Consider the following 23,249-nt stretch of genomic DNA (forward strand, 5'->3'; position numbering starts at 1 on the left):
TCATTCAAGATTCATCCACATTGTTGCCTACATCAATACTTTGTTCCTTTTTATGGCCGAATAGCATTCCGTTGTGTGGAAGGACCACAGTTTATCTATTCACCAGCTGAAGGACATCTGGGTTGTTTCTAGTTTGGGGTGACTATGAATAAAAATAAAGCAGCTTAAGCATTCACATGCCTGTTTTTGTGTGAATGTGAGTGATTTCCTTTGGGTAAATAACTTACAATCCTTTCTTTAATCCTAACACCTAGCCTATAAAAGTACCATTATCCACATTTTACAGAATAGGAACGGGAGGTGTGGAGAGTCCTAAAGGGGTGGAACACCTGGACTACTGTTCAGCCAACACAGATTGAGTGCCTCCTAGTGGCCAGGCGGCATGGGCCCTCGAGGATCCCTGCTCTGTGCAGGAAACCAACCTGTCAACAGGTAATTCCTAACGTGAGGCAACAAGCTCACGGAGGGTACTCTGGGAGCTGAAAGGAGGGGCACCTGACTAAGCTCCGCATTGGGGGTGTGCCCAGTTGAATCACGGAGGAGAAGTGGAAGTTAACCAAGTGGAGGACATTCCAGGCAGAGGAGCAGCAAGGACAAAAGCATGGAGACGTAACTGTTAGTGGCACATTCCAAAAATAATGGGCTGACTGGTAAAGGATCCACGTAGGAAAAAAAGTAGGAAATTTGTGCAGGTAGGTGAGGTACGACAATAAAGGACTTCAATTCCAAGTTAAGGGGTTTGGATGTTAACACAATACTAGCTGACATTTCTACAGTACTTAACTATTTCCCAAATTCTGTGCCTCTCTGGGAAGCTTGACGGCTTGTGAGCTGGAAGGAGGTCTTTGAAGCAAAATGGCGCATGGTAAAGCTCAGGGTAAAGATTATTGACAAGAATTCCTGGTACCAAACACACACAGTGTCTGAGGAAACATTATACCCTGGAAGAACTGTTCTTTGCTTTCCTCTGAGGCTTTGCATCCTAGATCCCTTCATGGATGAAAAGAGAGCTTACCGAAATCGTTTATGTGTCTGATTCTCCCACTAGACCAGGAGTCCCTTCCATTTCTGAGTCCTCATCACTGGCCACAGTGTCTGGCATATAGTAGGGGATCTCTGCACGTTTATCAAACAAATAAAGTGTTTTGTTCACTAAATATTTTGGTTAATAAATAGTTACCACATCAAGCTCAGATCACCTATTTCCATAGAATTAGAATGTAATAAAACAGATGTTGTGGAAGATTATTGTCAACAATATTCACCCTCTCTTCCCCACGTCTGTGGGAGGAGTATGCTCCCTGGCTTCTGGTTTGGGGCTCTATGAAGTGACTTGCATTGGCCAGTTGGATGTTAGCAGATGTGAAGCCAGCAGGGGCTTGAAATGTACTTGCACACTTGGACCTCTGCAATCGCCGTGGGAACATACCCTGGTCAGCCTAATGGTCCAAGGAAGATGTGAGACATTTGGAACATACTCTGGCTCCAACCTGCTGCTTTGAAACACCCTGCTAAACCCAGCCGAGATTAGCCCAGCAGACCTGCAGAAGAGTCAGCAAAAAACACATGCTTGTTATTGCATGTCTCTGAGTATTAGAGTTGTTTGTTATGTAGCAATAACTGAGAGATACGACCCTGCACTAAAAAAATGCACCAACTAGAATTTAGTTGTCCTTCATTCAGTAAAGTGAGTCGCAGACTCTGGTTTCTGAGCACTTCTGACTCTCAGTTCCCTTGTCTGGAAAATCTGTAAAGCTGTTAATGAGGATTGAATGAGGCCCCCCCACCCAAAATACTTCGTGCAACCCCCAGTACATTGAAAGTGCTCAATGTGTGCTCTTTATGATGATGATGATGATGATGATGTTTCTGGACCTTGAGTCCCTGCCTTAAAGAGCAGTTTTCCCTGGGTGTGGGGAGATGCCAGTGAGCAGAGAACTCCAAATCTCCAAATCACAGAGCATCAAGAAACGGAACACTTACGGTACGCTGATGTGCGTCCTTCCAGAGTGACCTACACTGAACTTCCCCACCCTCTGCCAAAGAGCTAAGGCACCACGGCCCGTTTATTACAGTCAACAAGTTGATGACGCAGCTGTCCCGGAGGAGGTAGACTCAGTGTCCTGGTCGTGTGTCCTGGAGTGGGAGCGAGGCTAAGATGTGGTGGGTTTGATCCGCTCATGCTCGGGCTATGGCAGGCTGCCAACAGAGCACTTAGCGCAGCCTCCCCTCCCCTCCCATCTGTCTTCCCTCCGTACAGACGCCTAATACCACTGCATGCTCACAGGCAAAGTGTCTATGGTTTGAGGACACCCAAAACACAGGGGTGAACGCAGCAACCAAACAGAATCTGTCTCACGAGATCACTTCGCCCTCATAGGGCATCTACCCACAGATCTACCCAGAGCAGCTCATTTTGTTCCACTGAAGGGTAAACTATGAAGATCTCTCCGTACCCCACCTAGCCCCACAACAGGTTAAGGGGAATTATTTCCAAACTTTGTCTAATTCATATACTATGATGTCTCCACAAGTGGCCACGTGCAGGTGTGGGCTCTGATCGTATCTTGCATTTAACCAATCCTCTGGCTTCCAGATCCTTAGGATCTGGTTATAGATTCTGCAAGTCCTGGTGTTGTCCTGTCCTCAGAGTGTCGGGAACCCACTGGTGTTTGGCTGCAGACTGGAAATGTTTCTAGAGGCCCAACTGAATCTAGGAAAATAGAAAACAACCCATCCCACATTACATAATTGGGCCGGGAAAACATGTTTCATATTAGAAAGGCAGCCAGCAGTTTCTAGGACTCAGAGGTCTGAGTCGTTCCTTTGGCCTGGACCTGCTTAAGAATGACAATATTTTCACCTCTCCACGTTCAGCTGCCCCCTCTGTCATGATCCTGCTGCTTTGTGTAATGCACTCTGTCTTCCACTCTGGAGAGGATGAATAAATAGCAGAGCATGAGAATTATTATGCTTCTCAGAGAGGTTGGGAAGATCAATACAATGTTTCTCACACAAATAGGAAATGAAAATGAAGAGATATCAAGGTCCTTAGAAGCAGACCGGAGTCGTACAAAAGTATAACAGCACCAGCTGTATAATCAAAAAGGCAGTCCCCTTAGATTGTGACACCTGACACAGACTCTGTAAAGGCAGAGTCCCAGCCGGCCCTCCAAATGGTGCCCCAGCCCTGCCCGTCCTCCGCCAGGCAGGGCTGCTCACTCCCCCCGCCCAGGGCTCCTTAGCACCCTGTATTTCACTGTAACACGGCGGGGTGGCAAGGCCGCTAGTGGAAGAACTGTATCCTGGTAACGCACTCCAGAGGCAGACGGACTTGGGTTCAAATCCTGACTCCTCTACTTGATCTTGGGCAAGTGATTCAATGTCTCTCAGCCCCAGTATCTTCATCTGTGATGCAGAGGTAAGAAAACCTCCACCCCAGGATGCTCACCAGGGTTAAATGACGCGTGATGTGTCCACAACACTCCTGATGCCCAGCACGCAGTCAGTGCCCAGTGGAGTTCTGTCGGATGGAGGGCGGGTGGGGGGCGGGTGAGCAGCAGGTTAATGCTCTGTTGTCAGTATATTGTAATTCTTAAAATAATTTTTGAGTACGGGGCCCCATATGTTTGCTCAACACTGGGCCCCACAAACCATGAAGCTGGTCCTGCTGAGAACCCACGTGGAGGCCAGCCGTGTGGCTCTAGGAGGCTTTGCCGGCCTATAACGTTATAAGGCAACTCGACCCCATATTTGGGTTTGGTACTTGGGGCAAAGACACTACATTTGGAACAAAATCAAAGATGAAAATATTTTGTACTAAACCTGCACCATTTCATAGCAAGCTTCTGGGTATTTGTTAAAAGAGAAAAAAAGAAAAGAAGAGCAATCTAACCACTGGGGAGAAAGGTCCTTCCCCACTCCCACTGTTTCCTTCCTCATGGAGAGAGTGTGATGAGTATGATTCTGCCCTCCCTCAGCCCCTTCTTCCCTTAATCCAGGAGAGGTGGAGCCATTATCAATAATTAATTTAGTCTATTTGGGAGCTGGGGAGCCTGGGTGGCTCAGTCGGTTAAGCATCTGCCTTCGGCTCAGGTCATGATCCCAGGGTCCTGGGATCGAGTCCCGCGTCGGGCTCTCTGCTCAGTGTGGAGCCTGCTTCTCCCTCTCCTCCCTGCTCGTGTTCTCTCTCACTATCTCTCACTATCTCTGTCTCTCTCTCTCTCAAATAAATAAATGAAATCTTTTTTAAAAAATAGCATATTTGGGAGCAATAAACTGGGCATGCTCAGCTCTGCTCCCCACTCTTCTCCTCTCCTGGGAGGAGGAGGTGGTGTCTGTCCTGGGCCGGCCAGCTATAACAAGGTGAGTGAGTCTGTCTAGCTCTTGGCTGTGATATTAGGAAACCCATTTGGCTCTCACCCTGCACCACACCCTTCAACTAGCCTCATCAGTAACAACAGTGATACGCTGGTTTTCAGCTATTACTCCACTGTCTCACTCCTCAGTTTGTTCAGTTCTTGGGTGAGAAGAAGGTTGCTATTAATGGATACCCTCGGTGACCCCCAACAACCACACGAACCCCACCCAGCCATCTTGTGATTTAGGACAAGATTTAATTAAAATGCCTCATTAAAAGCTTAACTTACAGTGAGGAAATGGTATAGATACTGGAGAGAAGCTCATATTCATGGCATCTCCAAGCTGAAAGGCACCAAGAGAATTTACTCCAGACTCCTTGGTTCAAGAAGGAGAAAATTCAAAGACATTAAAAGCCTGGTACATTGGTTCTCTAAATGTTAATGGACGTCAGAATCATCTGGAGGGCTTGTTAAAACAGATTTCTTGGGCCCATCCCAGAGTTTTGGTTTCAGTAGATCTGGGGGAGAGACCCTACCAAGTTCCCCAGTAATGCTGATGCTGCTGGTCCAGGAACCCTACTTTGAGAACCACTGGGCTGGCATAAAATGAGTGAACCTGTTATTACAGAATGGGAACCAGAATCCCGGTGTCCTGTGTTCTAACTGAATGCCCTTTTCAATCCATCTTCTTGCCTCATGGTTATACCTTCCTCAGCCCTGGCTGGAAGCTCCCTTAGCTGCTGGTTTTATATTTGCACACTCCACCTGGGATGAACCAGCGCTCCTCACCAAAATAACATCTATAATGAGCCTTGAGCTTCCTGGAAAAAAAATGCTTCAACAATGCTAAGTACTTCCGGCACTAACACATATTATAAAAAAAAAATCATGAAAAGAGTGGTTTTTTTTTTTTTTTTGAAAAGAGCGTCTTATGAAGAAAATTTAATGCAGTGAAGGATGCAAACACAATCATGCTAAGGACCAAGAATCCAAAAAGTTGACTGATGTGTTTCTGATGCTTCTATGGTATCATCTAGGTCTCTGTTTATTTTGCTAAATACAAACAAGAAAACTGCTCATACTCTCCCAGGGTACAGGTAGCAAAGTGTTTTTCAAGTCCGTCTTCAGTGAGCTCTGTCTTATTGACCACACATCCTGCATTATTGATCTAGAGACCACAGTTCCCCTTTCAAAAGAAAGGCAACCAGGGCCAAAAGACCCATTTCCAAACTCCACACCTCCATGGCCACCACCAGTCCCATATCCAAGTGATGACAATAACTGTGCTCAACTGTCCCTTCACGTCAGACCCCTTCCAGGAAAACGCCACTTGGGCAGAAAGCTCAGCCACAGAACGGTGCAGAGATCTCTGATGACAAGGGGTTGTCTGGGCAACTGAATCCTCAGTAAGGTGCTCTGGGATTGCACCTAGACCAGAGCTGTCCAATAGAAATATGTAATTTTTCTCAAAAGTAGCTGCATTAAAAAGATAAAAAGAAGCAGGTAATCCCTCTCCCCCTGCTTGTGTTCTCTCTTTCTCGCTTGCTCGCTATCTGACTTGCTCACTCTCTCTCAAATAAATAAAATCTTTAAAAAGGGGAAGGGGGCACCTGGGTGGCTCAGTCATTAAGCGTCTACCTTTGGCTTAGGTCATGATCCCGGGGTCCTGGGATCAAGCCCCGCATCGGGCTCCCTGCTCGGCGGGAAGCCTGCTTCTCCCTCTCCCACTCCCCCTGCTTGTGCTCCCTCTCTCGCTGTGTCTCTGTCAAATAAATAAATAAAATCTTAAGAAAAAAAGAAGCAGGTAAATGTTAATAATATATTTTATTGAACTCAGTATATTCAAAATAGTATCACTTCAACATGCAATCATTAGAAAAATCTTAACGAGATGGTTTGCTTTTTTTTTTTTTTTCCAGACCAAGTCTTTGAAATTGACTCATTCTTCCCCTTACAGCACACTTCAGTTAGGACTAGCTACACTTCCAATGCTCCCTAGCCAAACTGGACAGTGCAAGACCAGACCTTGGCCCAAATGGGCATTTTTGAGCACATCAGAAGCTGTTCAGATAGAAGAGCAGCTCGGCTCAATGCAGAGCATCTGGGAGGGGCAGACACGTACCATCCCACCTGAGTCCTCCCGGCTCTCTGTGAGTTCCACACTGTGTTACTAAAAGGTTTGCTTGTCTGCAGCAGGCATTCTTTTGGACCAAACTTTTTATTTTTATTTTTCCCAGAACCCCTAATTTTAATACACACATACCCAAATCTACAGAGCTTAGGAATACAGATACACACATCATCATTTTATGAAAAATGGAATGTCCTCATCTTCCCATAGTATCTACCCCGTGGGTGGTCCCCTCCCGTTTCCCACAACGTGCTGGGTCTCCCCTTGAGGCCAGTGAGTAAACCCGATTGCATGAGCAGGCCTCACCATAGAGGATTCTCACTAAGATGTCGTCTTAAAGACCCACAGACCTACATATCAGTCTGTATCCACATAGATGAAAAATGTACACACACGAGATTTATCCTTTCCTTAGGTTTATAAAACTTACCAGAATACTGAGTTGATTTTCCTGCTTGAAATTTTCAATAAATTCCCAGATATTCTTGGGATCAGACAAATCCACATGTGCAGAAAGATGTTCTAAACCAGAAAAAAAAGTTGTAAAGCTTTTTAAAAAAGATATAAACTAGCATATTTTAATTTAAAAAATACATATGTGTGTTTTTAAAATAAAATGCTTTGGAGGATAATACAAGATGGAAAGTAGCAGTCTCACTCTTCAGCAGTAAACCACTGCTAACAGTTTCTTTTAATCATCCGGAAATATTTTAAGCACATACAGTAATTATATACATATATTTAAAGCATAATATATATTATGTATATTAAGCATGATATACATATTATAAATATGTGCCCCCTTTCCATACAAATAGGATCAGACTATACATTGCTCTGCATCCTTATTTCTCACTTAATATATTTTAGAGGTTTTTTTTAAACTATCTATAAGCCTGCCTTCTTTCTTTTATGGTTACCTAACATACTTCAGCATGGCTGCGTAGAGCTTCCTCCTGCCGATCATTTAGGGTTTTTGTCAATATTTTGCTCTTAAGACTAGATCTAAGGTACATCGTAATTACTAGATGACGACTTCCTTGGTGACTCAGTCCTTGCTCATGATGTTTACCAATTTCCACCTTGTGTTATAGTCGCTGCTGGACACAGCTCCCTCCCGTAGTATACTGGGGACTTCTTGATGGAGGAGTCATGTTGAATGCCCCCCTCTTGCCTCTGGGTGGTGCACACAGCCGTACATGGAGACGATTAATGTATATTGGCTGTCCAGCCCCTTCTCTGTCCCCGGCACAGGAATCAGGCTTATAGTCTAAGTATGCCGTCGGGCAAGGACATGCCCTCTGCGCCGCAGCGGGCATCTGTGACCTACCCCGAACCCAAGGCAGAGACTCCTGCTACCGCAGAGACCTGAGAGCTGACCCTACAGGTCAGGTTCTGAGCAACAGCCACAATTCCTTGGATGAAGCAGAGTTCCGGGCCATGCCTCAGCTTCCCCATTAGCTGAGTTACAGAACCCAAGACTGTAGTCAGAATTTCTTTCTACTGGTCTTAAAACATATTGTTTCTCACTCTGAAACAAAGGCTCAGAAAATGAGAAAACCGAAAAAATCCTACATTTTCCTGCCTCAGAAGGTTTATCGTCATCTTAAATACCATATTCAGCTCCAGTCTGGCGCAGCTGAATATTCCTCTACTTTCAAAGGATAGGAAAAGCATGATGTGTACAGGACTACGCTCTTTAAAAAAAGGCTGTGAAGGCCTTGGCTCAGCCAGAGCAGACACGGGCTGCCTGCTGACTCCTTCCCGGGTGGGGGGGGTGAGCACCCCCACCCCGATGGCTGCACACTGAGCCTGTAGACACCCAGTCCTTTCTTTTGGGTTCTTCCCCATAACCACCCTAAAATTCTCTCCTACCCAATGGTGCCCAGTAACACTCATATAAAATCCAGGTTCAAAAAAACAACAAAATTCAAGTGAGCGAAAATCAATTCCACTTTGAACATTCCACAACCTCCTTGAATCTCCTGGAGGCACCTGGGGTGTCTCAGCATCGGACGGAGGTAGCAGCATGGAAGAGAGAATCACTGTCCTAGATAAATCAACCACGGAGCCCGCTGAAATGAAGCATCGTGAAAAGATGAAGGAAATCATCTGTCTCCCTCTGGGAGAAAACAGGAGGCCAGGAAGCATCCAGAAGGATAGGCCAGGAGTCTGCTGTGACTAGGGGAAGGAGCTAGGAACAGACACATGCGCATCAGAACCCCCAATCCGCTGACCTACACATGCCAAGGCTGACCCTCGGAGCCAGTGGGCACCGCCATACTAACTCTTTGAAATTGAACAAAACTCAACTGGATCCTTTCTGCAGACAAACCACCATCTAGCTGCTCCGTGGCCCAGGAGTCATGAGGGGACATCACAGGAACCCCTCTACCCGTGTCAGAGCGTGAGTCTGATGAGCAAATGGAAAACAGTGCATGAATGCATCCTTAGTAGGAATCGCTACATAGGAATGAGGTGCTAGTTAATATTAATTTTGAGTAGTCAGGAAGCTAAACCAAGCCAGTGATTCGCACAGGACCTTGCACCTTCCCTGGTGCCCACACTCACCTGATTCGGCCAGCCTGCTGCACACCTACCCAGGCTCTCCTGCCCAAGGCACCGCTGTACCCAACCATGCAGAGAGGACCTGTCCCTCCAGCGCTCTCGACATTGATTCAAGAGAACTGGGGAGCTTGAAGCAGAGAATGTAAGGTTGGGAGTGGTGAAAGTATTAGGATAAAAAATATCGAGAACACTAATAATCTTCTCCTACTGACTGAGAGCTAAACGTATACCCTGAACTTCCCCATGTCATAGCACATATCATGTTATGCCAGTCAAGTTTCTAATCAAAACCTCTTTCAATAGAGGGAGCTGAATGCAGGGATCGGTCCCCAGAGGATGAAGATGGTAAGAAGCTAACTGGGACTGGCCCCTAACCAGAATATCGGGAGGAGAAGGAAGCCACCGGCCTGGTGTGGAGGAATGAGTGGAGGAGGTGGTGTGACCTGAGCCAAGGAGACAGGCTCGCCACCGAGAGGAGGAACCTCAGAGGAGGTCCAGCGTTGCCAGGGAAGTCAAATATCCTGTTTCTCTCTTCTTACCACCTACCACTCTTCCTCAATGGCCAAACCCAGCCGGAAGCTGGCTGATATGAAGGCCAGAGAAACACATAGTTGGGGGTCCGCACAGCTACTCCCCACTTGCCCCCACTGTGCTACAGAGCTGAGCAGGCAGGTGCTTGTTAACCACTTGGTCCCTCCCAAGACTGTGAGGGGTTGTATCTGACTCTATCACCTCTGTCTCCGGCTCCTAGCACACCACCTGACACATGGTTCACACTCAAACACGTGTTCAAATATAGAGTAATATCACCCCTACTTTTCAGATGGGAAACTGGGGTTCACAGAAGCTGAGAACACCGCCCAAGCTCACAAGGCTACTGAGCACAGAACCAGGACTCAAAGCTGAGCCCAGCTCCTTCCTACACCGTTTGTGTGGGGGCTGCACGTGCTAGACCGCATGAGGCTGCGAGTGGTGCCTCTTCATAAACGGGGCGGGGAGAGCAGTCGATCCCCCTGGCAGAGCCTGGAGGGTACACTGAGTCAGGGAAACCACGCCACCGGGATGAGCAGACAGCACTGTCAGCCCTGGGCCCTTGGAGCTCTCAGCGCTGGAGGCCACCTATAAACACACACACAAGAAAAGGGAATCTCCCCTGTGTGCGCTCCAACCCCACCTTGTGTAAGGCAGGAGGTGAAGGGCTGCCTCTCTCCCCACCCCAGGAAATACGTGTGCTCCGTCTTTTCAGCTCTACCCTCCCAACGACGGCTCAACATTATAAACAGAACCGTACTGTCATCTTTTTCCATATAAATCCACTTTGCAAAAAATGCAGCCCAAACCCCAGCAGGCTGGAATCCGGGCAAACCCTCATCTGCCTGTGGCCTGAGATTAGTATTCTTGTTGCGTCCTGCAGCAGGCACAGCTGAAAGTTATCAGCAGGCAGGCAGCCAGCTTTCAATCTCAAAAACTGCAGCCGCAGATCGCCGCGGCGCGCACACCGTAGAGGAAGATTTAGAGACCCTCACTCTCGCGGCTGGCGCGGAGCCTCTGTGCGGCATCTGATGGCGGGAGACCACAGACGTGCCGTGAGAACAGAAAGGACACTTGCTTTGAGAGCGTTATGAAAAATAAGAAGAACCACCTTCAGGAGCGGATGCAAAATATTCCATTCTAGACTGGAGCATTTCCCCCCCCACCCGCCCCCGGGCACGCGCCGAGGCTGAGGGGGCGGGGGCGCTGTCTGCCCCGCCCCCGGCCCCGCCCCCGGGCGGCTTGGGAAGCAGGTTCGCGGCGGAGGCGGCGGTGAGGGCGGGGCTGGAAGGCAGGGTCGAGGGACTTTCTGCTGCGAAAGTGAGGGAGCCATGGTAACTGAGGGCCATTCCCAGGGGCCTCTTCCGTCTTATCATCTCTGCAGCTCCTAGCACGCGGCCTGACATATGGTTCACTCTCAAACATATGTTCAAAAATAGAATAATATCACCCCATTTTTCAGATGAGGAAACGGAGGTTCGGGGAAGCTAAGAACACTGCCCGAGCTCACTTCACAGTGAGTTTTCCATTCGGGGCCAAGTTCATGGGGGCCAACCTGTGCAGGTACACAGGCCCCACATTCAGAAGGGCCCCACACTCGTTTTTGTACTCTGCCTTCACTGTCTTGAAATGTTTAATACTTTTTGCACCAGGGTCCTACATTCTCATTTTGCGCTGTCCCGCAAATTAGGCGGACAGTCCTGGCTCCGACTCTCTTAGAAAAGCCAGAGGACAAAATGTGGGCCGGCTCTGAAAGCTCTTGTGAAGAGGTGGCTCTCATCAAGACCTAAATGTCTCTTGTCCCTCTTTATTGGAGAGCCATTGGGTCAGTTTACAGCTTGGCGTGGCGTGCTGCAGTCAGTCCCCTTCGATGTGTCTCACCGGCGGGAGCTCCTTCCCCGGTGGAAACCCCAGCAGAGTCATCGTCCAGTCTAAGGTCTCTGCAGCAGGGACTGGCCCCTGCCTGCCGACCGGGATGAGCGGTCAAACCCAGCCACTAGAAAGCTCGGGTGGCTGGGCTGCTTCCAGAGCAGAAGCACCCCAAGCCGGCCACTGCCAAGCCAGGGAGCGCGGGCAGCAGCTCAGCCCTCTCGCAGTTGATGGAGGTCAGGTTGAAAGAAACCCCCAGCAGGAGAGGCAGCTCACCTGCTTAGCGCTCCCCCTGATGATCTCACCTTTGGAACTTCGAGCTGGGTCTTGATCTCGACAAACCAGGTGAATTGTGCCACCTGGTGGAATTCAAGGAAACCATCTGTGAATTCTAGAGATCGCTGTGGCTATGGAGACCAGCTTTTCCAGATGAATTAAGACGTTCGGGCTCACAGGAAGAATGCCTGAAACTGAGACTCCTCTGGAAAATCTAAATGGATGGTTGCCACAATTTGAGCAGCGGATATAATAGCCAGGGTGATCCTGGAAGGTGCTCTCCTGCCTAAATGGGCTGACTGATGGGGCATCCGGGATAAGGTCCTGATTTTTGTAGGGGTTTGAACACATCAAGGTTAAGAAGTGTCCCTCTTGGTCACACCTGCATTCCCAGCATCTCACATGGCACCTGACACAGAGGTCGCAACTGGGCTGCACTTTAGACTCGCCTGGGGTGTTTTTAAAAGCTCCAGATGATGGGTCCAGGCCTGGGTATGTTTTAAAAGCTCCCCAGGTGAGTCTAATGCTCAGCCCAAGTTCAGAAACACTGGCCTAACATGTAGCAGGGACTCGATTAATATTTATTGAATGGCTGAATCCATAATTGGCACTCAGACTATTCCAGCAAAGACCATACTATCATCAATCAAAGTTTATGTAAAGGGGAATGCCTTGGCTGTGGCAGTTAAAAAGTAATCATTACAGAGCCTGATTTCTTCACTTAAAATAGCTTGCTTTATTAAGTGGGGTCTGTTTCATGGGAGGCTCTCAGCTAACCATATAACCAGCCCCTCTGCTCTGTCCTCCTCCCCACAACACTTCAGAGGACCTCCCAGTTGCTAAGATGCACTTACTCCTCACCCTGACTTGGCTGACAATGAAATACAACTCCAAATGCTATAATATTCCCCCAGAAAAATGCCTAACTTGATTTCAGAGGGAAAAAAACCCAAAAAACAAAAACAACTTTGAGCGTCTGGAGAAGTGATACATTCCCAGCCTATTTCTCCAACTTCTACTGGAACATCCGTTTTTCTGGAGAAGAATCTCTGGAAAGACATGGTGGACTTGTCTAGCCACCACAGTGCCATTTGGTGACCCAGAACCATTGAATTCATGCAGGAAATTCTGGCATTTACTCAGAGGAAGACTTCAGCTGATTAAATAATTTACAGGGCACCTAGAGAGCCTTTCACAAAATCAAGATTAGGGAAGTGAAATAGGAGGCCATCCCCAGCCCCTCTAAGCCTGGAGGCTGGACCCCAGAACACCAGGAAGGAGGAAGCAAGTTCAACGCACTCCCCTCTCAGGTTATTCGGGGGGGCACTGGTTCTGAAGTAGGGTCCACAGCCAAACTGCAGTGGACTCCCACCCTCCTCCCCACGCCACCCTCAGATGCTCACTGACAAGACATGAGGTGGGGATCAGGTATCCATGCCCTTTTAAAGTTCCACTGATGATTCAGAGGCCCAGAGTTGGCTGGAACCCCTCACTGCTCTTAACGATGTGTGGCCAGGACCTGAGCTCTCCCGTGAATTAAGAGTTGAGGAAAGGCTCCTCCGGTCACTTGCTCTGTCCACCTCTAGCTGGAAGCTCAATGCACAGCTGAGAATCAGCAGCTGTGCCGGTCCTCATGGGATCACGGTCAACTCCTGGCCATGCTGGCTGGGCCCTCCCTGACCTGCCTGTGACATTGGGCACTCTCCCCAGTGTGGAGCGGCCACAGGCTGGCCTTGAGGCCCTGTGGACACACAGCAGGCTGCTCACCTCGCTTGGCTCTGTCAATAGCAGTTTGCTTTTCCCAATGCCACTGTTCCCTCAGCTGACCAAGAAGGCTTTTCAAGGAACTTGGACCTCGAAGGCATCAGGCACAAAGTCCTTAGATGCAGATGCATGGCCACTCCTGGAAGCAGGAAGCCGATAGACAGAATGGCTGTCAGGAGCCAGGAACAGAAAGCCCTGTGGGGAGAAAGCCTAATTCTGGGGTGGGCATTACTACTCCCCCCCAGCACAGCACACAGCTCCTTCCTTCCTTCGTCACTTCCCTGCTTCCCTCCCTGGGCTCAGGAACAATCCCATCCTCTCAGGCTTTACATTTCCTCTCTCATTAGCTTCTTGAACTTTCAAAACTATTAGACTCTAACAATTTGGCACCCAAGCCAGTTTTCTCTGACTGCCTCTGATACTGGAAGTGCCCCCCCCCCCAAAATCCTCTGATAGATGGATTATTTTCCCTTTATCCAATTTCGGGGGGAAAAGAAGAGGAGCTTAGGAGACCATTGGCATCATGCCCATGCCTTCTACCTAGCTGTAGAAGGACTGGGTGCAGTGGGGGGCTTTGCAAGGACAGAGAGAAGCAGGAGGAAGGAAGGTAGCTGAGTTCGGTACGGCCTCAGGGAAAGCCAAGACTGCTTCGGGGCTAGGGGGTGTGCACCGCACAACTCTAGGGGGCATTGTTCAGATTGCAGTGATGGGGCATTTGTATCTGCATCGAGCAGCTGCTTGCAGATGGCAGCAAAGCATGCGAAGGAGCTGCCCTTTCTAATTTGCACAAAGGGATCACACTGGATAAAAGTAACCCTGAGTTCTTTAACCGTTTCTCTCGGCCGTTTGAGTTCCCTCTTCCACCTTTGCTTTCCTGGTATTGGCTGGGTATGGAACCGGCTGAGGGTGGTGGAGGCAGAATGGAGGCGGATTAGCTGGAGGAGGCCCTGAGGGCAGGAGTGTCCCCACACACGGGCAGGCTGGGTCTCAGAGCTTGGATCTCTCACCCAAAGAGCCCAGTGATTTCTCCCCTGCAGTGGAGAACAGTTCCCTTTCTCCTGAAGGTTCTCCGAGAAGCCCAGCACCCTCCCCCACACCGTGTTTCCACACAGACTGCCAACAGCTGGGCTCCCGGGCCTGCATGACTGCCAACTACAAGCCCGGACACTGCTGAGGAGGCCAAAGAATGTGTATGAGCCCAGGTTAGGTTTGGAAGTCACTGCCACCGACTGCGGACAGTCATGGCCCCTGACTCACAGTCGAGAGACCAGGAAGAATGTTCCTGTTCCCGCCCTCCCTCCGACTCACGGAATGTCCAGGGCAGCTCAGAGAACACCCTTCCCACCGCTTCTGCTGCTCGTGGCGCAGTGCGGCCGGCAAGACGGCAGACTATGCCGAAGCTTCCTGGGAGGCTGACTTGAAGCTAAAAAGAATATCAATAATAAGGGCTTTGGGTCAAAAAACTTGGGTTTAAATCACAGCTCTGCTTCTTAATAGCTCTGCCATCTCCTGTGTTGACTTAACCTTTCTGGGCTCCTGCAGCCCAGAAGAGGAGACTTTTCTGCAGAGAAGGGAAGATAAAAGCTAACTATTGGGCAGCCTAGAGGAGATGTATGCAAGGCATTTATTACCAGGCTTGGAATAAATTAAGAGCTCAATACATAGTAGTTACTATTAATATTACTATTATTAATAATGACATCAATAATCCCCGTGTTTAAAACTGAGCTCCTCATTTGCCCCCCACCCTCATCCCGGCCCTCCAAATCATTAGGGACTTTGAGAGCACCTTAAACTATAACCAAAGATGAAGCTGTGTTTCCCCAGACAAATGTTAGGGGGCGGGGGGCAGGATCACTGTGAAAGAATTTTCTTGCAGAAGCAAGCAGTTCCTCAGAAAGGGCTAAGGCCCTGGAGTCAATGAACAGGGTCCTAGCCAAGGGCAGGTACTGGTGGGGAACGAGTGAGACCTTCCCAAACCACAACAGGGCCACAGAGAACCTGCAACTAACTGCCCTGAAGATCCCCTCCTTCAGGGGCAGGAAGCCCAGAGGCTTTTCTCTCTGACACCTAGCTAGAGGAGACCTGAGCCTCTGGATGACCACACTGATCCTATTAAACACTAAGGTTTGCCAAGGGCAGCTCCTGTGGATTAAACCTCTTCTTCAAGCTCTAGGCTGTGAGCCATGCCAGAGGGCGGTGCCAGGCTGGCCTGCAGGGCATGTCACACCCTCCTTCTGTCCTTCCTCCCGGCTATTTGTCTTCGGTGCATGATCCTGTCCTGGGTCAATCTGTTGTTAACAATAAGGTTTGGGGGGGGCCCTGGGTGGTTCAGTTGGTTAAGCGTCTGCTTTTGGCTCAGGTCATGATCCCAGGGTCTTGGGATCAAGTCCCCCATCGGGCTCCCTGCTCAGCGGGGAGTCTGCTTCTCTCTCTCCCTCTGCTGCTCCCCCTGCTTGTGCTCTCTCGCTTGCACGCGTGCGTGTTCTCTCTCAAATAAATAAGTAAACTCTTAAAAAACAATAAGATTTGGCTTTTTTGTATCCCCCATCCACTTTCTGGGGAAGTATTTTATCTTCACAAACTCTTGATATCAGTCCCTGTTTTTCAGTGCAGAGAGGAAATGAATGACTTGCCTAAGATCACAAAATGGTAGGTCATAAAGCCAAAGGAGGGTTTCCATTCTTTTAACACCCAGCCTGGGGCACCTTGTACTACACCAGTGATGCTTAAAGGATGAGCGCCACACAAGCAGCTTTAGCGTCACCTGGGAACCTGCTAGAAACGTGGTCTTGGTCTACCGAGGGCGTGGTCACACGCCCTCCAGATGATTTTGACTCAAACTGAGCAACCACTGTACTTAGTGCTTCCTGAACCCCTGAAGATAGGAATCACCAAGGGGCGAGCTCCTAGGCATGTTTCCCCCAATTTACCCAATATGGAATTTGCCTAGGCCCCACCTACTTCTGTGAGGGACTTAGGAATCAGGTTTTGTTGTCTTTTAAATTTGTTCCAGGTAATTCTTAGGTTCAGGCAAGTTTAGGGAACAGTGACTTGGTACTGTTGCATAGATCAATATAGGGGAGCTTTATAAAAGTCATGGTGTGCCAAGAAAAAACAGCATAAACCCAAACTACAGTGACTCTCACACTGGAATCAAAATAAGGAATTATCTTTCCCTCCATTTCACTAAATGTACAACAACAGGGAGACCCACCTGGATTGCACCCCTCCCACTCCGTGAACGAGTCTGGGGAGAGACTTTTAGAAGCCTGCTCTCCCAGGGCAGGAAGCTGACTCAAGCTCTTGGGGCTGCTCTCTGTGTAACATGGAAACACCCAGCAAATAGCGGCCACCGCCAGAGTGCACCCCTTTGAAAGAAAGAGGCTGCCACTGTATTTGCCTAAATCTGGGGGTTGGGGGGCAGGGTTGACGGTTACACTTCCCACCATTATCTGCAGTCCTGCCTCCTGAGAAAAACAAGCACTTTTCCCAAAAGTATGTGGGGTGAAGAGAAGGGAGCAGCCGCCGCTTGCCTCCCCTTGGAATGATGGAAATGTGCGGGGCTGCCTTAGGAACTGATAAAAACCCTCGTGCAGGGAGGAGAGAGAGTCTCTCAGATGACCAGGCCGCAAGAGAATCACCTGGAGGATTTCTACAAAATGTCAGCGTAGGCCCCGGTGCGGACCAACTGAATCAGAATCTCTAGGGGCAGGGCCCGAAACTGGTATTTTAAATTCTTGCCCCGTTATTCAGACAGGATTGCGAACCACTGCATAAGCCTAATTAATTCTAAGATAAAAACCATCTCTCCAACCCCGGGAACTGGCCGCCCCTTAAAATCACAATGAGGTGGAGAACCGGCTAGGGCACAGCGAGGGTTACCACCAGGCCAGTGAAATCATCAAGCACCGTTCATCAAGCTCACACGGTGCACAGTGGACACCCGCCCCGAAACCCGCGTTCGGAATGTTCCAGCAGGCGCCAGAGGTCACAGTCCACAAGCTGCGTTTTATCGGTGAGAAAAAAACACACCCAGGAAAGTTCTAAGCCAGCGTCCTCGGCAGCAGTTTAGAGCTCGCCCGGCCTGACGCCGACAGCAGCCCAGCGCAGTCACCCGAGCACGCCCTGCAGGGCGCCAAGGTAACGCCCAGGGGCTCCGGGGCCCGCGGGCCGCCTGTCGTCAGTGGGTCCCGGCCCAGGCGCGGCAAAGCCCCGCCCCTCGGGCGCCAGCCGGGTCCCCGAGCGTCCGGGAGCTGCACCCTGCCCGCCCTGTATGTGTGCCCGCGGGCTGCTAGCCTGCGGGTGCCACTGTCGCTTCGTCGGTCCAGCGAGATCGCGAAGTCCCGGGCGCGTCCCCGCCAACCCTGCTCGCCCGCGCCGAGGCGGGCCACGTGACGGCCAGCGGCCCCGCCCACCCGGCGCTGCACCCTCGGCCGCCCGCGCCGTCTTACTTGGTGTATTCGCGCAGCCCCTCGGCGAGCCTCGCGGCGCTGCGGTGGAGGGACGCGGTGGGGCCCGCCCTCTCGCTGCCCCCGCTGCCCCCGCCCTCGGGAGCCGGCAGCGGTTACGTCATTCCAGTTATGTAAGAGCCGCGGTCTCCCGGGCTCTTCTCTACGCGGAATGCGGCAGGGTCTCCCGTAAGGCTTGGCCCAGCGCCCACTCCTGCCCCAGGCTCTGAGCGCAGGGAGCGGGAGGGCGGGGCCTGCTGCGGGCCGCACTCAGGGCCACCTAGTCACCTCGGGGTTGAAAGCGGGCGTCAGTATGTGTTTAGGGGATACCTGTCTGCTGGGTATGGCTGGGATGCAAAGATGGCACCGCAACTCACCTCGTAGAAAGTGCTTACCCAGAAAATCGTGCGGAATTAAAAAGATTAGGCTCAATGATATTAAAAAGATTTCTCCATCTGATGAGCTTCATCATAAGGGGTGTTGTGATAACTAGCATTTCCCAGGTTCCTAATGAGCTTATTGCAGGTAATGTCCCGAGTAACTCAGCAGCGATACAGCTCCCCTCTCCAGCAGGTGCAATGAGTCAGATTGGTAATGTGAACACAGTGACATCTGGCAAGAGGCAGGGCTGGGTCGCCCACCGGAGAGGTAAGTCTGTCTTCTAAATCTGAACGTCTGCCCCTAGTTCGGCGACTTCATGCGGTGCCAAGGAGGGCCCCTTTATCTCCTCCAAATCTCCATCGCCCCCCCCACCCCCCAAACTCCAGAAAACATACAGTGTAAGCAAAGCATGGTTGCTGTGCAGATCTAGACCCCAGTGAAGTCATCTAGCCCTGTTGTGTACGCGCCATCAGGCATCCCTGTCCACATCTCACCTCCGTCCCTAATCGAGAGACGGGGCACTCAGTTAAATTCTGTACTGCTGTACCCAGCTCGCCCAGAGACGGAGCGACTCTTACCTAAGAGGTACAGAGACCTGCTGGTTTCATGGCCTCATTGCCTAGGATGTGAGATAGAGGATCACTACCTCCCACCCCCACCAAGTGGATGGGTTTTTACGTCAGAATCTCTTTTGAAATAAGTTTCCCCAGAACAGTGTGTTCCTCTGAACAGGATTGTGAGGTTCTACCGCATTGCTCTTATTCCTGACAGAGTGATGAAAGGAGGCCTTCTGTAAAACCGCCCAGCCTGGTGTGACTTTCAATACCAGTCTGGTTTGGCTGGGGGAATATTTTAGATTCCCAGAGCTACACAACTGTGCTTTGTATACTCTTCTTTGTGTCAGTGATGGAAAAGGTGTCAGTCCGCTCTGCATCCCACTCACCACCTCAGGAAATAAGCTTTTGGCTCGCAGAGGGGTGAGAAATTGTTTCGGACCAGAGTCTATTGAGGGCATCAGCCGCACCTTGAAGTGAAAGGTTGGGTGGAAGGCCAGCTCTCAACCTGGCGTGCGAACCTCCCCGGGCACGCTGCATAGCCAGTCTGTCTCAGTGTTCTTATTCATAGAATGGGAATGAATATGCTCACCTCATCACCTCATGAGGTTCTGGTGATGATTAAACACTTTTGTAAAGAGCTTAGCAAAATGCCTGGTTTCATCTGAAGTGATCAAAAAGTGTTCACTTCCCTCCTTAAATTTGTCCTTCTATTCCTTTCTCCCCTTACAGTATAGCCATGCCATGTACATTCAGTCGATCGTCCATGAGGGCACGAAGCATGTAATGTTTATCCTCAAATCAACAAGCATCCACAGGGTACCTAGTGTGTGCATTATACACACATCATGGGAGGTTGTAAGAAAAGACAACCCCCACCTCAGAAGGGCCTTCCACTCTCCCCTGGCTGACAAGAAACATATACACAAAAAGAAACAGAGGACAGGACAGGATTAATGGGAAAAGGCTCCAGTTTAAGTAGGAGTTAGCTCAGCTGGATTTTTGTCCTATTTCTGATTCCCAGTGTGACCTGGGGTAATAATGATAAAATTTATTGAGGGCTTGATATGTGCCAAGCATTGGGATTATCTCACTTAAGCCTTACAGTGACCTAGTAAAGTGGCTCTTGATATTATCCCCATTTTACAGATGAGCAAATTGAGACTTAAAGGAGTAAGTCCCTTAGCTGAAGTCATAGTGTCCATGCTGGAGCCATACTGTATGCAGCAAGTCACTTAGCCTCTCTGGGCCTTAGTTTTCTTACCAAATGAAAGGGGGAAACAGATGACATGTGGGGTCCCTTCTAGCTCTGACTTTCTATATTTAATAAGAGAATTACATAAAAATTTTAAATAAGTTAAGCCCAAGGTGTTTTTAAGAGTGACACTGAGTGGGGGTAGCTGCTTCATTTCACATGGGTAGAAAGACTCTAAAATATTTCTTATGTGTCCCAGCTTTCAATTTGCTACACAATAAACCAAACAAAGAAAGCCTCCTCCAAAGCTTCCTTCCAGTTGATTTAGAGTCCTAAGGCTAATTTAGACCAAACTTGAAGGAGAAGCAGAAGGTGTGGCCTAAGAAATCCATGGCTTCTCACACAACAGATATACATGATAGGAAGACTGCAGACACACACACACACACACACACACACCAGTGTTCGTATCGTCTTCCACCGAAGCTCAGTACCAATTTCTCCAGCCCAGTTGTCATGGCAACACCAGCTGCCAATGAGATCATGGAAGACAAGGTTATAATGGCAGTGGTGCCTTAATATTTTACCTGGCAAAACCACTTAGATAATAAGATGAATAAGCATAAATCATAAATCCATAGGAAGCCCAGGCACTGCTCTTTGTATGTCTTTAATGTGGACTTGGGGGTGGGGAAGAGAAGTGAGGGCAAAGGGAAAGGAACAGAAAGGAAGGGAGGATGAGGCTGGGGGTGGGGAAGAAGATCTCTGATGCTGGTCCCTTTGACTCCTCAGCGTGGATCATGCACAGGTCCTGACCCTGTTTGTGCATGGATTCAAGAACTGGTCTCTTCTGTAATGACAATAACGGGGTTAGGGGCTCCCAGCCTTAATTACAAAAGTCTGATTATAAGAAACCCAAGGCGACACTAAAGGAGGAGAGAAGCAGCCCAGGGGAGATGTACGTGGCAGACAATGACGCTCCCATGCAGTGGCTCACACAACCACCCAGCAGGAAGCCAGACCCGATTTAGAAGTACCTTTCTGGTTGTGCCCCGAGTCCCTTGATGCCCACCAGTTTTTCCAGACTGGTTCACTCCAGGGCTGTCTGCTGTCCATCTGAACCAACTTTCTAAAGAACAAATCCATTTGATGTAAGGGTTTCCTTCCTTTCACAGTGGGGATCTCTAGGAAGAGCTTTGGCACTGGGGAACCAGGGTGGGAGAGAGACTCGGTTTACACTGAATACCCTTTTGAGCCTTTGAATTTTGTACTATGTGCATGAATTAGCTATCCAAATAAAAAACATGCAAAGGTCCACTTTGTTTCCCTTGTCCTCCTTCCCAGAACTAGAGATGGTAGTGGTGAGATGGGCCAAGGGCAGGGCAGTCGTGAAGCCTGGGTCGATCAGTCTCCATGTACCCAAGCTGATGAAGGAGGTGATTTCCTGAAAATGGGGCTCGTGTTGGTCTGAAACTCTCATGGTGTCTGTTTCTAGAGCTCTACTTTCATGGCAAGCCGGTTCCATTCCCAATGCAAAGGCAGTGGGGGCTCAGGGGTGGGGGTCGAATGAGAGCCTGGAGGTTGTTGTAGCTGGCCCTCACCTACTTCCCTGTACCACCTAGGTCCCCCTGCCGCTCAGGAGAAGGGCCACCGGCGAGGCAGGGAGAGACAGGCAGACACAGAGGTGGCAGGGACTGGGATCGAGAGTCAGAAGACCCACATTCAGCTCTGACACCTCTTCAGAGGAGACACTTGACCTCCCTGAGCCTCAGTTTCCCCTCTACACAGCAGTGTTAACTGTCTAGTCCTCACAGCATAGTAGGGAGGCTGAAATAAAAACCTTTCCTCTTATTTAACAAATACTCATACTCTACTTGCTATGTGCCCAGCACTGTTCTAAGCTCACTTCAAACGAGCCTGCAGCAAAGAGAATTTCAGTAGTGTGTCCAAGATCACGTGAGAATCTAGAAAGCAGCACAACCAGGATTCCAACCGGACAGCCTTCACGCCTTTTCTGTACGGATGGAACACCTCTCATAGTGGGTTCTCCTCAGGTTCTTCTTCTAGCCACTTCCATCGGGCTGGAAACTCCTCCCCTTTTTTTGGTGTGTTGACTGGTTCCTGTGTTCAAATGGGTGACTCATAGTCCCCTCGGTTCCCTCTACCAGCATTCCTCCCCTGCCCTCCATTTCACACCCCTCCAAGGACTCCCCGCCAAGCTAGAGGCACTCAGAGACTCAAGGGGGAGCATGCTGGGGGGGGGGGCACTAAGACCCAGAGTAACAGAGTGAGATTGGGTTTTGAGCCTGTGAGCGTGCATCCCTTATCTACACCTGCAACGACCCTGCCCTTGTCCGCTATTCAGTCCTGGGCCATTTGATCATCCTGGGGAGGCTTGGAAGGACTGAGGAATACAGTTTCATTTATGTCTTATTTTTTATTGTGGCAGAATATACATACCATAAAATTCATCATCTTAATCATTTTTAAATGCACAGTTCAGTGGTTTTAAGTACATTCACATTATACCATCACCACCATCCATCTCCAGAACTTTGTCATCTTACAAAGCTGAAACTCGGTACCCCATTAAACACTAACTCTCCTCCCCACCCCCCAGCCCCTGGCAACCATCCCTCCACTTTCTGTCTCTGTGACTTTGACTATTCTAGGTACCTCATATTAGTAGAATCATACAGTATTTGTCCTTTTATGACTGATTACGTGCACTTAGCATAATGTCTTCAAGCTTTATCCATGTTGTATTGTGTGTCAGAATTTTCTTCCTTTTTTTTTTTTTAAGATTTTATTTATTTGAGAGAGAGAGAGAGAGTGAACAAGAGAGCAGGGACAGGGGTGGGGAGGGAAGACAGAAGCAGACTCCCCACTGAGCAGGGAGCCTGATGTGGGGCTCGATCCAGGGACTCCAGGATCATGACCTGAGCCGAAGGCAGACGCTTAACTGACTGAGCCACCCAGGCACCCCAGAATTTTCTTCCTTCTTAAGGTTGAATAATATTCCATAGTAAATACAGCACATTTTGCTTATCCACTTATCTATTGATGGACATTTGCCTTGCTTCCATCTCTTAGCTATTATGAATAATGCTGGTGGACGCTGGTGTACAAATATCTTTTCAAGATCCTGCTTTCAGTTCTTTTGGGTGT

At 49.3% G+C, this 23,249-nt stretch overlaps 1 protein-coding gene across 1 annotated transcript in view; it reads right to left on the reverse strand.

Moving 5' to 3' along the window:
* DHRS12 (dehydrogenase/reductase 12) overlaps window positions 1-18,055 on the reverse strand; it is a gene marked incomplete at its 5' end in the record, with an annotated part of 33,284 nt that extends 15,229 nt beyond the window's left edge. The window contains 7 exon segments of the mRNA XM_045868538.3: window positions 5,457-5,529; window positions 6,923-6,999; window positions 7,002-7,014; window positions 11,737-11,819; window positions 13,504-13,528; window positions 13,531-13,639; window positions 17,955-18,055. Coding sequence (XP_045724494.1) covers window positions 5,457-5,529; window positions 6,923-6,999; window positions 7,002-7,014; window positions 11,737-11,819; window positions 13,504-13,528; window positions 13,531-13,639; window positions 17,955-18,055 — 481 coding nt within the window.
* Window positions 18,056-23,249: the final 5,194 nt, after the last annotated feature.

Source organism: Mirounga angustirostris, unplaced genomic scaffold, assembly GCF_029215605.1.
Source record: "Mirounga angustirostris isolate CCGP_5_RB_7025 unplaced genomic scaffold, mMirAng1.0.hap1 SCAF_3, whole genome shotgun sequence".
In the NCBI taxonomy this organism is placed as follows: domain Eukaryota; kingdom Metazoa; phylum Chordata; class Mammalia; order Carnivora; family Phocidae; genus Mirounga; species Mirounga angustirostris.